The 12007-nt window shown below is 38.0% G+C and overlaps 1 protein-coding gene across 1 annotated transcript; it reads right to left on the minus strand.

Annotated features, from left to right (window-relative positions):
• Positions 1 to 211: 211 nt before the first annotated feature.
• LOC129258599 (uncharacterized) lies at positions 212 to 10998 on the minus strand. The gene is made up of 5 exons (XM_054896841.2): positions 10495 to 10998; positions 9839 to 10041; positions 3914 to 4042; positions 2024 to 2224; positions 212 to 302 (listed from the first exon to the last, which is right to left on the minus strand). Exons 2-4 carry the CDS (start codon positions 9992 to 9994, stop codon positions 2036 to 2038), a joined length of 474 nt encoding a protein of 157 aa, XP_054752816.2. The 5' UTR covers positions 9995 to 10041; positions 10495 to 10998; the 3' UTR covers positions 212 to 302; positions 2024 to 2035.
• Positions 10999 to 12007: the final 1009 nt, after the last annotated feature.

The following is a 12007-nucleotide window of genomic DNA, read 5'->3' on the forward strand; positions in this document are numbered from 1 at the left end:
ACACATTCCAGAATACATGGGGTGCTGCCTATATATAATGATACACGCGGCATTCCCAAGGAAATTTTTGGGGTATTAAGCATCCCCGCTTCCGAGGGCCGTGATCTAAGGCTTCCTGAATCAACTTACTTTGCAGCAGAAATTCTTTCTTCAAGGGTTTTGTGCTGATCAATGTGACTTATATTGGTTCCCATCGCAGCAGGTCCTTTCGGGTGAGCTTCGGCTAGATAGACAGCAAGGAAATCGACCTGGCCTCGGTAGTCGCGAACAATTTCAGCAAGCGTACCACCTACTACACAGGCCTTGGTAAATACAAAATATGAAGCATTAATCAAGTAAACTTAAGGAGGGGTAGAAATCGTCACCTAACCGCAGAAAGGCCATTAACGTATTTTGGCGCCAAAAAATCGTATTGTGTTTTATTGCTGAAATGAAAAAAAAAAACATGTCATAAACATTCTTCTGGTACCATTCTGGAACCTAAATTTGACTTCATTGTGACATATACCGTGTTTACACTTAATCGGCTTTTGCATCGGCTCGTGGTTCAGAACCGGCGATTTTGCACCACCAAAGTAGTAGGTTCAGAACCGCGAGCCGATGCAGAATCGGCTTTTTTACTACGTGTAAAGAGAAAGCCAATTCTTCATCGGCAATTGGTGCGCATTTCATTCACTTTTCCATTGTGACGTAATTATAAGCGCACGGATCCAGCGTTGTCTTTATTATGACGTATACTGTTGGTGCTCGTATCATTTCAGGTTTTTGCATCGGCTCGCGGTTCTGAACCGCGAGCTGTAACAGCGTGTAAACGCAGTGCAAGATAAACCAAAAGCCGATTCTGCATCGGCTTTTGGTTCTGAACCAAATGCCGATCAAGTGTAAACACAGTAATTATAAGCAAAAGCGTTTCCATGTGCTGGACGCGACTTTTCTCTGGGAACATGACGCTTCTTCGTTGAACGTTGCGTACGCGCATAAACCGATTCGCGCTAGCGGCCTTTCTGCGGTCACTGGATCAGTGGATTGCGTATTTTTGTTACCTGGAAAAGGGCGTAAGGTATTAATTCTTAACATTAGAATGCGTTTAGAGTGTTTTAAATAATATATATATATATATATATCATCAATTTTTCCAAAGGGTAGATAGCACTGGGGAACCTTGATTTAAGCTACGCCTACCATTGTTCTCTTCATCCATTTCTTTACAATATTTAAATAAAAGAGTTGCCAAAGCTGTTGTACATGTATAACTTTACACATTTGTATACTTTCTCCCATACGTGTACTGTATCAAAGCAATAGCTTTGATCCAGCTGAAGCATGGCGGCTTGTCATTGTTCGAAACCCACCTTCACCCGACAAAGGAAATTATAATTGGTATAGTGTCGAAAATCTGTCTATCTGACGGTCAATCGGATCGGGGTCGCCCTAGCCACTAACCCGTCTCTGTGGTCTAGTGGTTAAGGCACCGGCGTTCAAAGCTGGGGGCCCGGGTTCGATTCCCGGCAGAGACATTTTTTCGGCATCACCAATTTTTCCAAAGGGTAGATAGCTCTGGGGAACCTTGATTTAAGCTACGCCTACCATTGTTCTCTTCATCCATTTCTTTACAATATTTAAATAAAAGAGTTGCCAAAGCTGTTGTACATGTATAACTTTACACATTTATATATATATTCATATATCAATGAAGAAAACACATTGCTTGGTCAGAAAGTAAGAAAATTAGGACAGAAAAAAATGCACTACTAGTAGCTGCTAAAAGCACAAAAATAAGGTCAAAACATAATTTGCATTTTCTCGAAAATGTACGTTTCGCGCACGTGCGCACTAACGGCCTTTCTGCGGTAAGGCGACGAAATGATTAGAGGCAAGGAAGAGACAGCATAGAAATAAAATTGGTTTTCACCATAATCGAATTCGAGATTGACTGGAGCATTTTCGTCAAACTAGCGCCCATTATGGAAAAAAGTTTGGTTTCGCAGCCCCTGCACAATGCCAATGCTTTACATTATCTTACCCTAAGCGGGGGTCAGGAAGCTGATGAAGCCATGATCAACATTGGTCTGTCCTTGTTGATTTGAAGATCAGAAAGAGTTGTGACGTCACCTGATAGAGATACAAGCCTCATGTCCGGTACATCATCGCCAACTCCTATCAGGCGAGGTGGTGCAATACGCAAGGCTGGATTCATTCTGATTTTTGCAACAGCTTTCATCACCTAAAATTGACATCAATAGACATAATCAGAGGATGATAATAGAGTACCGAAAAATATGACGTCATCAACTTTCATTTTTTTTTGCATTTCAGCATTTATGATATCATATTCTGGTAGAGCATGATAAAAAAACCTATATGTATAACCCGAATTAGGTGAGAATCGCGGTCCACTGGGCCCCAATATATGACCTCATGAATACATAATTAGCCCCATTGAAGGCAATGTATTATTGGCCTGGTTCTAAATGTGAGACATTTACTATAATAGGGATTAAAAAAATATATATATATTTATTCATGAGGTCATAACTAAGGCCCCTATAGACCGATTCCCACCAAATTTGAGTTATAGGGGGGTTTTGTCATGCTCTGCCAAAATATGGTATCAAAACCGCTGTCAAAAAAGTGGTTTGTGACGTCATCACTTCGATACTCCATAGTTGAGTCTTAGAGGCCTGTACGATCACATTGGGTTATCGGGTCGGGTCAGCCCGGGGGGGGGGGGGGGGGCACTTACATTGACGAGTGGATACCATGCGCGACCAAAAAAAACACGTAAAAAGGATGTCTTTTTCAAGATAGGGCACGTTACGTACGTAAAGTGATAAGGGTCTCAAAAACACAAAAATATTGAAAAAAGGGTATCTATTTCGCTCGGAAAAATAAACGTGTTTAGGGTCAAATATGCGGGGATGATAAAACAAAGTCAAAATGTTTTATAAAGGATGTCCATTTTGCCCCAACACTACGTGTTTAGAGTCCGATTTGCGCGAGGTGTGGAAGGTGGGGCCATACTAAACCAAAATAATGGTGTATAAAGGTAAAACCGACGGACGCGTGACATAACGAAATACCTCTGTACTTGTTTAGGGGGTTCATTTCAGGGAATACTTGCTAAGAGTATCGTTTTGTTTCCAATACTTGTTAAGGGGTGCATTTTCAGAATATGGAAAATACATCGCTGAACTTGTTTAGGGGCTCAGTTCTGGGAATACTTGCCAATAGTATTTGTTTCCAATACTTGTTAAGGGTAGGGTTTCACACGCCAATACTTGTTAAGGGGTGCATTTTCAGAATATGGAAAATACGTGTTTAGGGTGCTTTTCAAGACCCCGTGGTCGCGCATGGTATCCACTCGTCAATGGAAGTGCCCCCCCCCCCCCGGGCGGGTCAGGCAATCCCGTAACCCGACCATTCGAGAAAAAGGTCCCCTAAACCCCCGAATGGTCAGGTTTAGTTAACCCGATTTTTTGTGAAAATTAGAGCAAAAAATCTTGAGTGATCGGGTAAATTGGACCCGACGTTTCGGGAATTTAGAGGGCCCTTTTTCTCGAATGATCGGGTATGTGCGATTGCCGGATCCGACGCGATAACCCTATGTGATGGCACAAACTATCCTACCAAGTTAAATTACTCCAGAGTCCAGACGGTAACATTCTTAGCAGTCATCCGTGAAAAATAATAGGTTTGCGCCAAATATTTACATTTCAGCCTTAAAGAGAGCAAGTCCATCTGTCCATGAAGAGAGCAAGAGAGAGAGAGATATCCTCATTTCTTGGGTATGTGTGACCTTATTCATGATATTTTAAATGTTTTTTGTGTTCAGTATTTATCTTTTTATTAGCAATCTTTTAATAGGATGCCCAATCAACATAGAAATTGCTCTCACTAAATTACTTTGAATTACCTCCGGGGAATCCTTATATGCCATGGCTGCCATCATAATATTTGGGATCTTATCAAGTCCAAACATCGGAATCAAGTGATTTAAGCCAAGGTTCTGAAGCACAGTAATGCTCAAATCAAGTATTATTTTCTGGAAAAAAAAATAAGATAAGAAGAAATGTAGACATCCATTCGTGAGTCAACATTAAATTAAGGGCAAAATATGAATTACTTGTACATTGATATTCATTGACAATATAACACCCTTGGGGCGGTATTCTGATGTCATTAAAATATCTTATTTCATCTCTTAAAATGAGTCAGATTGGTATTCTGAGATGACATTTTATCTCTCAGATCAAATTTTATATTTTATCTTGTGCATTATTTTTATCTTGCATATCTATAGATGATACGCTACAGAACAATGCCTGCGTATACATACACATCGCGTATCTTACCATTGCAACGCGGGTGATGTGCTTGCGCCCATGCATGTTACTTTGAAGAAAAAATATAATAAACTTAAAAGAGGGTAGGAGATATTTTACATCCGCGACGTTGATTTCATCAATATTTCTTGGTGAATTAACTCCAAATGTTGATTTTAAAATGAGGAAAATTATACATTCATTGAGAGTACCACCTTAACGTTATTCCTGTACAATCAGGAATGATTTCATAAGACTTCTTGACTAATCTGGGGTGGTATTCTGAGAACCATTTTATCTCAGATAAAATAAAATATTTTATCTCCGTTAAAATCAGTGAAATAAAATACCCTTAAAATCTCTCCGAATTGGTATTCTGAAAACAATTTTATCTTCATTTTATCTCTGTAAGACACACCTACCTTTTAATCAATATCCAATTAGAAACGCGCTTTTATAGCTCTTTCGTGTCACTCAACCAATGGAAATCCATTCCACAAGGAGGTGTGGCAAAGGGGTGAGATTGTATCAAATTATTGACTTCAAATACGCTTGCGCGTCTTTACAGAGATTTCTTTTTAACAAAAAGGACAATACTTTCATCTTTTTTCGAAGTCTATATAGCATCTTTTCAAGCATCATTTCAAAGACAATATTAGTCAAGACAAGTCTTATGAAATACTTTCTTATTGTACAGGAATAACGTAAAGGTGTTATTCTCAATAAATATATAATTTTTCTTCATTTTCATGTCAACATTTGGGGTTAATTTACCTAGAAATATTGGTGAAATCAACGTGCGGAGATAAAATAGCCCCTACCCTCTTTTATGTTTATTTGTTTCTTCTTCAAACTATCTTGGGCGCAAGCACATCATCCGCGTTGCAATACCCAGAAACGCGATGGGTATGTCTACGCAGGCACTGTTCTGTTGCGTATCATCTAAGTTACGCAATATAAAAATGTTAATTTTATCTAAGAGATAAAATGTCATCTCAGAATACCAATTTCATTTTAAGAGATAAAATAAAATATTTCAAAGATAAAAATGACCTCAGAATACCGCCCATTGTCTCTGAAACGATGCTTGAAAAGATGCGATACAGACATCGAAAAAAAATGTGTCTTTTTTCTTTAAAGAAATCTCTTCAAAGACGCGCTAGCGTATATAGTGCAAGCGTATTTGAGGTCAATAAATTGAAGCAATCTCACTCCTTTGCCACACCTCCCGGCGGAATGGATTTCCATTAGTTAAGTGAGATGAGAGAGCTATAAAAGCGCATTTGTCATTTGATATTGCTTCAAAAGTAGGTGTGTCTTACAAAGATAAAATTAAGATAAATTGTTCTCAGAATACCACTTCAGAGAGATTTTAGGGGTATTTTATCTCACTGATTTTAACGGAGATAAAATATTTTATTTTATCTGAGATAAAATGGATCTCAGAATACCACCCCAAAATTATTGAATGCGTGTGTTCATAGGTATGTGAGAGTGCATGTGTGTTTGTGGGTTTAACTTGATAATTATAGTATCGTATTTATTTCGTTATTTTGATATGGAAATCAATGCTTGCTGTGTTTTACAGTTTAAGAATGCGTTAGGTTTTACATTCTTTTTACATGTGTTTTTATAAGCACACTCTAAAAACGAAGAGTTAATTTAGCTCCTAAGCAGTGTGTATAGTGACTGCACTTCGGAGTGCTGATTTGTAAACGTCGAGTCCACCACTCTCCCGCTCTTGCTACCACTTTACACGCCGACTCAAGCCAGCCATCTCTCACCTACTCAAGCCTTCCTACTACTCAGCTTTCCACTCCTTTTGCAGGGGCCGCGGAACGGTTTTCAAAGTGGGGGGGGGGGGGGGGGAGCTGAGCCAAAAGTGGGGGGGGGGGCTGACCATGCTAAAAATCACAGTCATATGGTAATTTTTACGTTTTTTGTACACGGTTTTGGAAAAAGTGGGGGGGGGGGGGGCTGAATTTGTTTTGCTTGCCTGGGCGGTATGGGTTGAAACCAATTCGTCTGCTGCTAATTCCTCCACTGCAGGGTCGATCTACATTCATTAAGTCTTATGCAATTCTGTCCATTAACTTTTCGCCTAACAACCATATGGTCCAATAAACATTTGGTCCAGTCATCACTTCGTCTAATCACCAGTTCGTCTATGACCATTTCGTCTCATAACTAGTTGGTCTAATATCAATGTAATTTTCCTTAATTTCGCCCAATTTTTAACAAAAAAGGAGGGAAAAGAGAGGAGAAAAAAAAAAGAGGAGGAAGACGAGTTACAAAAATAAGATGAGGGGAAGACATGGAAATAAAAAAAATCTTTCATGTCACTATATAAAATTTTCGCTCGCATTGCCTGTTTTGTGGTGCAGGGGCGGATCCAGCCTTCGCCAATAGGGGGGGTAGAATTATTTTTGAGCCATATTTCCCCCGATCGGCCGCTCGAAGATGATTTTTGGTTTTTGTAAAGGGGTGGTCTTCTTAGCTTTGTTCTTATAAATCAACATAAATATATAGTATCATAATCCTTATTCATATAATGTGAGCGCGAAGCGCGAGCTATTTTTTTTGTTGAAGTCTTATGTATTTTTTCCTATAATTTGAACATTCTGGGCAATGTTTGTTTTCCTAAAAAAGATGTGTATGAAAATAAATAATCACTACGAACGCGAAGCGCGAGCAGAAATGAACTGGTGGAATATGTACCTGTTAAAGACTGCATGCAGTTAGTCATGAAGACGTTATACATTTTTAAAATCAAATAATGCGAGCGCGATGCGCGAGCTGAATTTTTTTGACATTTTTACTTAAAAATGGAAATTCTAAGGACTTTTTGTAACTTAAACAGAATAGTTATATAATAAACAATTGATACGAGCGCGAAGCGCGAGCTTAACAATTTTGACATTTCTACATAAAGAATGGAAAATTTTAATCAATTTTTGTAATCGTGAACAGGATAGCTTTATAACTAAACAATTGATGCGAGTGCGAAGCGCGAGCGGAAAAAAAATCGAGATTTAGACCTAAATATTGGACACTCTATTCATGTTTTGTAAATTTGGAAAAGACTGAGGAATTCCTACACTAATGATGCTAGCACAAAGTGCGAGCAGAAAATTGTTTGTATTGTGATCTGAAACTGGATAATGATTTAAATAGAGAACAAGTTGAATATCTGGGGTCCTTTGCAGAAAGAGTTGCGTTTAAATGCAAGCCAAACAATCAATCGCAAGTCCCAAATGCGCGCTGTTGCGCATGATTTTTAGAGTTGCGTTTGATTGCAACTCTTTCTGCAACGGGCCCCAGAATAAACAAGCGCGCGCGTGTTTCATATTTAGACCTAGAATCTAGGCATTCTAAATACATCTTTTATCATGAAAATCAAAGCGAGCGCGAAGCGCGAGCTTAAACTATTTGATATTCCGATCTGAAAAAAAGAGCCAATTTCAGCTCTATATTTCAAGCACTTTGTACGAAAATTGTAAAATGGATATGGATTGCACAGAGCTGATTTTTTTCATTATAATTACTTTGAGTTTTGACATAGGACCGGTACATCCTTAGGACATGTAGGACATGTCATCATATGAAAATGATGAATGTCTTCCTATTCCTCTCGCTAAGCGCGAGATGAAACAAAAGGGAGTATTCAATTATTAAATTAATATCTTATTCATTAATGCCTAATGAGGGCGTGAAGTCTGATGATATTATGGCCCGAAAACTGGACATTTCAAGCACTTTTGTAATTATAAATAGGATGCATCAGTTGATATATTTTAACAATTAATGCGAGCGCAAATTGCGAGCCTAAATCTCTGCATTGTCATGAAAAGGGGATTGTATAATCAATATTGAGACATACGATCAAAATTCGAGCGTGTAGCGCTAGCTGATACGTTTTGACAATCAGACCTGAAAAGGGATATTTTGACAACTTTATGAAATACACGAAAATAATAGGTACCTGATAAATCGAAATTTGCGGGCGCGCAGCGCGAGCGGAAAATGTTCATATTCGGACCATAAAACTGTCATATTTACAGAGCACTTTTTAAAAATCAATTTGTAAATCACGCAAAATAATGAAAGTTTGATTTTCGAGATGAAATATGTTTTGTATATTGACTTCCAAACTTGATATTTAAACTACATATTGAACAAGATATGAAAATCACCTAACAGGAAATGAATGTAGATCGACCCTGCAGTGGAGGAATTAGCAGCAGACGAATTGGTTTCAACCCGCATACCGCCCAGGCAAGCAAAACAAATTCACGACGAAATTGGCGACGAAATTCACGACGTCGTGAAATTCGTCGTGAATAATTCGCGACGAAATTGGCGACGAAATTCACGACGTCGTGAATTTCGTCGCCAATTTCGTCGTGAATATTCGCGATTTGGTCTATTTGCGATGTCCCTTCAGGGCCACCATACTTTTCAGGACTACACTCATTTTGAAAAGAATACTCTACTTTCAAACCTCCACCTTCTCGCCTTTCCAATTCTCCTCCAATTCTATCCACTTTCTTATCTCAGTCCTTCCAGGACTTTACACATGGTGTACCGTAAACCTCTTCCGCAATTGTTCATACCACCATGAAACATTCAAACATCATCTAAATAGACCAGTTCGTAGTTACTTCAATGACAATTTTGGTCAAATGACTTTCATTATGATTGGCAGATTTCAAAGCAAGATATTACGAATGAATTCCTTACATATCAGGATGAAGAAATTGAATAGACCGGGTGACTAGAATAGAACACAGATAAACACTCTATCATGTCTATGAAGGTATTTGTTGCATTTATACTTTGAATGTATGTTATAGCATGCTGTACAATGTACTTGGCAAACTGTGAAATACCAGTCGTTCGTGGACGCATTGTTGTTTTTGTGATGACGTAATTGAAAAACAGAGTTCAAAAGAATATATGAATAATCAAGATATCAAAGTTGGTGCTTATCTCATTTAAATCTAAACCACCATGTCACTATACTAGCTCTTCCTTTTAAGAGTGTGCAATTGCAACTGGTATTCATTTAAATTCGTTTGTGTTGATAAACAATATGTAATGTCTTTACGAATCAAAAAGATGCTTAAGACTCACTGAGAACAGCAGGTGAAAAAAAAGTATAGTTATTTTGGCGTGAGCTTTCATTTTTAATAGAAAATGAAGGCTGGAGAATTGTCATTAGTACTGATAATAATGTAAACCCAATTGCGTCATAAGTTTAAAAGTCGCAATCGCTTTATAAATAAGCCTAAATGATTCATATCACAATTACTGTCAGATGTCGTTTTGAAAGAAAAAAATCCTAATCATCTTGCCTGAACATCTTCCTCCTACCCTCTTTATATTGCAGTAAATTAACCTCTAGCATCATCCACTAGCTCTCAGTCCAGGGACGGCAATATTCCCAGATGTATTCATCTGGGAATACAACCCCGCCCCTCACCCACCACCGCTACCATTGGAAAGAAGCTCAATACCTTTATATCGAGCATGACTTCGGGACTAGTAAAGTCAAGCTCACTGTACTTCTGCTGAGTCTCCTCTAACGTCGCCAATCGATTAACCTCCATGATAGCCTTGGTCGCTTCTTCTGGAGAACTAAAGACTTTCTGTGGAGCTTTGGATTCTGCCATATTGGAGTACGACCGTCGAAGGTCCTCTCCTAAACCTCAAAACGGGCCTGCAATGATGTGTCATTGATTTAACATTGAAAAGACTAATTAAATATGAAAAAAAAAATATTGAGTCGTTTTAAGACAAAAATAACATTGATAAGCTCCGACGAAACACGGCATTGAGAAACGAGGCACCACTGAATTTATGGAGATCAAACAATACTACCAAATCATTTCTAATGCCTGCGATCATAACAGTCATATTAATGCTCAATATTCTCTATTTCGATAATCACAAAGTGGCCCTTTTCATTAACTATGGGCTCAATCAAATCGTGTTGAATTCACTTTCAGTTACAAGTAGCTTTAATAAACATTTTACCACGTCAGGTGTGTAACCCTCGTACTAGTACTAATGGTGTGTAACATGCAAAACAAGGTTACTGTGAAGATAATACTCATTCAATTTATTAAAAGAAAACATGATATGATTATTGTTTTTATACTGATACACTCACCTATGACTTGTCACTTCATCCAATATTGAGTTCTTCCTATACACACCAACAACTCCTTTTCAAATGGAAGGTTGTAGCCCTTCTCTCTATGTTTAGATTATTGTTAACACTTGTCAATATGTGAAAAGGTGTATCCACCAAACAAACATGGCCGATGGAACTACAAACATGGCATGAATTTTAGCTCACTCGCGGCGGCCGTAGAGGAAGTCGAAAACGGCCGTTTTTACATTATTTGTACCAGCTACATATAGGTGGTTTGAATACATTTAATTAAACGGCTGTTTTCGAATCGCAGTGTGGCGGTCGTTGGGGGAAATGTGACTGCACCGCCCGGGCCTCATCAACTTCCCGCTGGTCACGCTATCTAAATACAATGGGTCCGTCACTCTTGCAGTGTATAATAGCTCCATGAAACAGCGCCCTGTTATGACTCTCAGAATGATGGTAACAACCAGGGACAAAACAAATCATCGTTTTTTATTTTTGCAAATACAAATGTGTATAGACGATCGCGCAGCTGCGACTCAATTTAGAACCAGCCGGTTCGTTGTCATGGCATCGTGACGTCACACTTCGGTACTCTATAACTATGACCCGTCATTTTGAATTGTTTTATTAACGCTGTGTTTGAAACTACGACTTATTTATTTGCTAATCACTTTTGAATTGAATTGAATTTATTAGAACTTCACTGGCAATTGCCAGTATTTTGTTCATAACAAGAAGTACAAAATGATACAAGACAAATATACAATGCAAGGAATATAAGCAAATAAACAAAAACAAAATAGTATTTCGTCAAAAAGAAAAAAAAAGAAAAAAGAAACAACTTGTAAATTATTTACAAATATACACAATAAACATAGGAATCATTCGGATAGATATTTTGACAATGAATATAGAGACTGATATCCAAGAAAAGATAAAGAAAACATAAAGAAAGTGAGAGAGGAAAGGGAAATAAAGAGGAAAGAAGTTCGAAAATGGAGAGAGCGGGAAAGAGAGGAAGAATGAGAAGAATGGCATTACATGTAAACTCATTGTGTAAAAATATTGCGAATATATTACTTCAAAGTGTTTACCGGTTGATATTTTTAGTACTTAGAAATCACCCCTAATAGCAATTATGTTTTGGACAAAAGAACAAAACAATTTAATCAAGGCTTCAGTTTCCAATTTCATGATGTAGATAAATTTTTCCTGGCACTTTTGTATATTATTTGTAATTGAAATATCCCTTATAACATCTATTCTGTTTTGTATATTACGTATAAACGAGAAAGTGGGGTAAAACGGACCCTTGGGTATAAGACAAACCCACCCCGTTATCTCCGTGAATTGCCTGCACTGTGCCTAAATGACATTATTGCGTAATTTGTCTTAAAAAATATGGACCTGACAAAGTTTCAATTTTCAGGAGATAAAATATGTTTGTACAGTGGTGAACACAAAATGAGGGGTACCTGATGTTGTTTTGGGGTCTAAAGACCTTAAGGGTTACTTTTGTGAA

The sequence above is a fragment of the Lytechinus pictus genome, chromosome 4 (assembly GCF_037042905.1).
Source record: "Lytechinus pictus isolate F3 Inbred chromosome 4, Lp3.0, whole genome shotgun sequence".
NCBI lineage: Eukaryota > Metazoa > Echinodermata > Echinoidea > Temnopleuroida > Toxopneustidae > Lytechinus > Lytechinus pictus.